General features: G+C 35.6%; 1 protein-coding gene across 2 annotated transcripts in view; it reads right to left on the reverse strand.

Moving 5' to 3' along the window:
- Positions 1–2,500, reverse strand: part of Sec71 (ADP ribosylation factor guanine nucleotide exchange factor Sec71) — a gene marked incomplete at its 3' end in the record, with an annotated part of 76,381 nt that overhangs the window by 72,500 nt on the left and 1,381 nt on the right. For both annotated transcript variants that reach the window (XM_070141790.1, XM_070141789.1), the window contains 3 exon segments: positions 571–750; positions 899–1,045; positions 1,214–1,395. In XM_070141790.1, the coding sequence (XP_069997891.1) occupies positions 571–750; positions 899–1,045; positions 1,214–1,395 (509 nt within the window).

Below are 2,500 nucleotides of genomic sequence, written 5' to 3' on the forward strand. Positions count from 1 at the left end.
GTAGCTAACCTTCAAAAACTCTCATTTCATAAAAAGAAAAATAATTTATACATTGAATTAAGGATATTCAAGCATCTATAACATATGGGTTGGGGGAGGTGAGTATTGTAAAGCATGCAAAAACTATAGGATTTGGAAGAGGAACACAAGTACATACAGCAAAACAAAATAACTTCAGGGGTAAAAATTGCAAATAATAGTAAGCAGTTGCAAAAAAATACAAGCAAACTAAAGATCTTTAACTCTCTACAGTATTCCAATATACTGATAAGACAAGCATAAAAAGATAACTCAATATGAAGAAAGTTATTTATGTAACTACAACATTTGCATTTATTTGTCATGACAGATGCTAGTCCCTACATAATAAACAAACACAGTTCATCAAAAAATTACCAATTCTTTATTAGGATTAATTCTTACTTGGCTAATATATAAAAGTATAGGGGTGTTAGCAGCCTACTTAATGCTAAAGTTCAAGGAAGACAGATAATAACAGAGTAAATAAAAATATGTTAATAAAAATCTACCAGAGGAAAGATATATACTAAGATAAGTGAAGGAACTGACTGCCTGATTCTCCATTCTTGTGAAGATGATGTTGATCATCTGCGTGAGGGCAGCCTTTGCCGTCACCTGATTGTTCATGTCACGGGATGCAAGAAAGATATTGTAGCATGTTCGGACAGCTACTAAGACTGTCCCCTCGTGTACACTTACATACTGCGATGTTATGACTGTTAACAAGGCCTGAAGAATAAAAAACAAGTATTTAAAAGTGTGAAACCGTGATACCTTCAATTGTTAAAAAATCTGAAAGGGCAGCTTCTCTCTAAATTTCTCTTTCATCATCTTTAATCATATCTTAATCAGAAAATTTAGCAATTCAACTCCATACCTTGATTATTTGAATTTCTACATCCTTGTCTGTTGACTGCCCATTGAAACAATTGCATATTGTCTCAACAATATAGTCAATGAGCCTCTTATTGGGGTTGTTTGGGTCTGGACAATTGCCTGTGAGATGTCCATATGCAATAAGTTTCTGTTAGAGTGGAAAACAGGATTTGGTGAGTGGAAACATCAAAAAATACTTGATATGTCAATAAAAAATTTGTCAAATGAATATTGAAAAAAAAAAAATAATAATAATAATAATAAATAAATAAAATAAAATAAATAAATAAATAACAAGAACAATAATGCATCATACCTGAATGCAGTCAAGTGCTGTCACAACAATTCTCGCTGATTTAGACTGACAAGCAAGCTCAAATGGTAGAAAGTGCTTCTCTGCATCCAGCTGTGGTGCTGCGCCCTTTGGCACAGGCAAAGCAGCAGAAGAGCCTGTGCCTGACCCATTGTCTGAACCACCCAATTCACTCCGTAGATCCTCTGTGCATGATAAAAAAAAAAGTCTTTTGATGTTTTAAATGGTGAAACCTGAAGCAAAATGAAAGTTATGTATGCCCATTAACACCTACAATCCAGATGACAAGACCATCTCATTATGAAAAAAATTGGCTTGAGGGGCAGGTGAGGTGAATATGCCATCATGGGATAATTTGGCTGTTGGCTCGGGCGACACAGCTTGCCATCATTAGCATTAAGGCTGAAGGCTAGGATGACAGAAATGACAGCTCTTGAAGGGTGATTAAGACTCCAGGGGCTTTTGCAATATTTCAATCTATAAGCAAGTGTGAAATGTAATGTCCATGAGACAAGACTGGTAGAGCGCCGCTTCTAAGGTCTCTATTTCCACGCTCAGGATCCTATTCTTAACTGGTGGATAGGTTGCAATAACAAAATGTTATTACACTGACTTATGGACTACTTAAAGAGATGATGTCTATTACCATCTGGATAAAGCAAATCAAATGACATATGAACATTGGGAAATGGTAAAGAAGAGAAAGTAACATTGCACACAAGTGTTTATGTGCAATGCCAACCCGCCAACAAGCTGGACACCTGTCAGAGTGGCTACTTAAGCTAGCCTAATACCCATATTTTTGGGTTACATGATGGCAAAGGAGCATCTGGGTTCAACGGGTTAATTAGCAACAAAATGAAAAAAGGAAATAAACATATCCCTATAGACATGCAAGCTGAAACAAGGAAAGTACCAAAACTTGTAAAAGAATAATATAAAGTTATTATCTTAAAATTTTGAAGATGTATAACACAAGAAAAGAATCTTAAAAAAATCTTATTAACATTTACTTATGTACACTGCTTACCCTATGAATATTTTTCTAAGTACATAAAAACTATAGCTTTCTTCTTGTAAATCTTATCAAGGGTGACATACAATGCATTTTTTCAGGCTACAGCTTCACTCTCGATAGAAAGTACTAAGGAATCGGCATCCACAGACACATCCAACTTTGCACGTTCCTTTCTGTCACACGTGATAAGTAAACTCCAAACTTTGGACTGCAGCCATGTGGCAATGTAACTTGTCAGCCTTCCCATGAATGTCTCCATAGGTCACAAGTGC

Source organism: Penaeus vannamei, chromosome 28, assembly GCF_042767895.1.
Source record: "Penaeus vannamei isolate JL-2024 chromosome 28, ASM4276789v1, whole genome shotgun sequence".
Taxonomy (NCBI): Eukaryota; Metazoa; Arthropoda; class Malacostraca; order Decapoda; family Penaeidae; genus Penaeus; species Penaeus vannamei.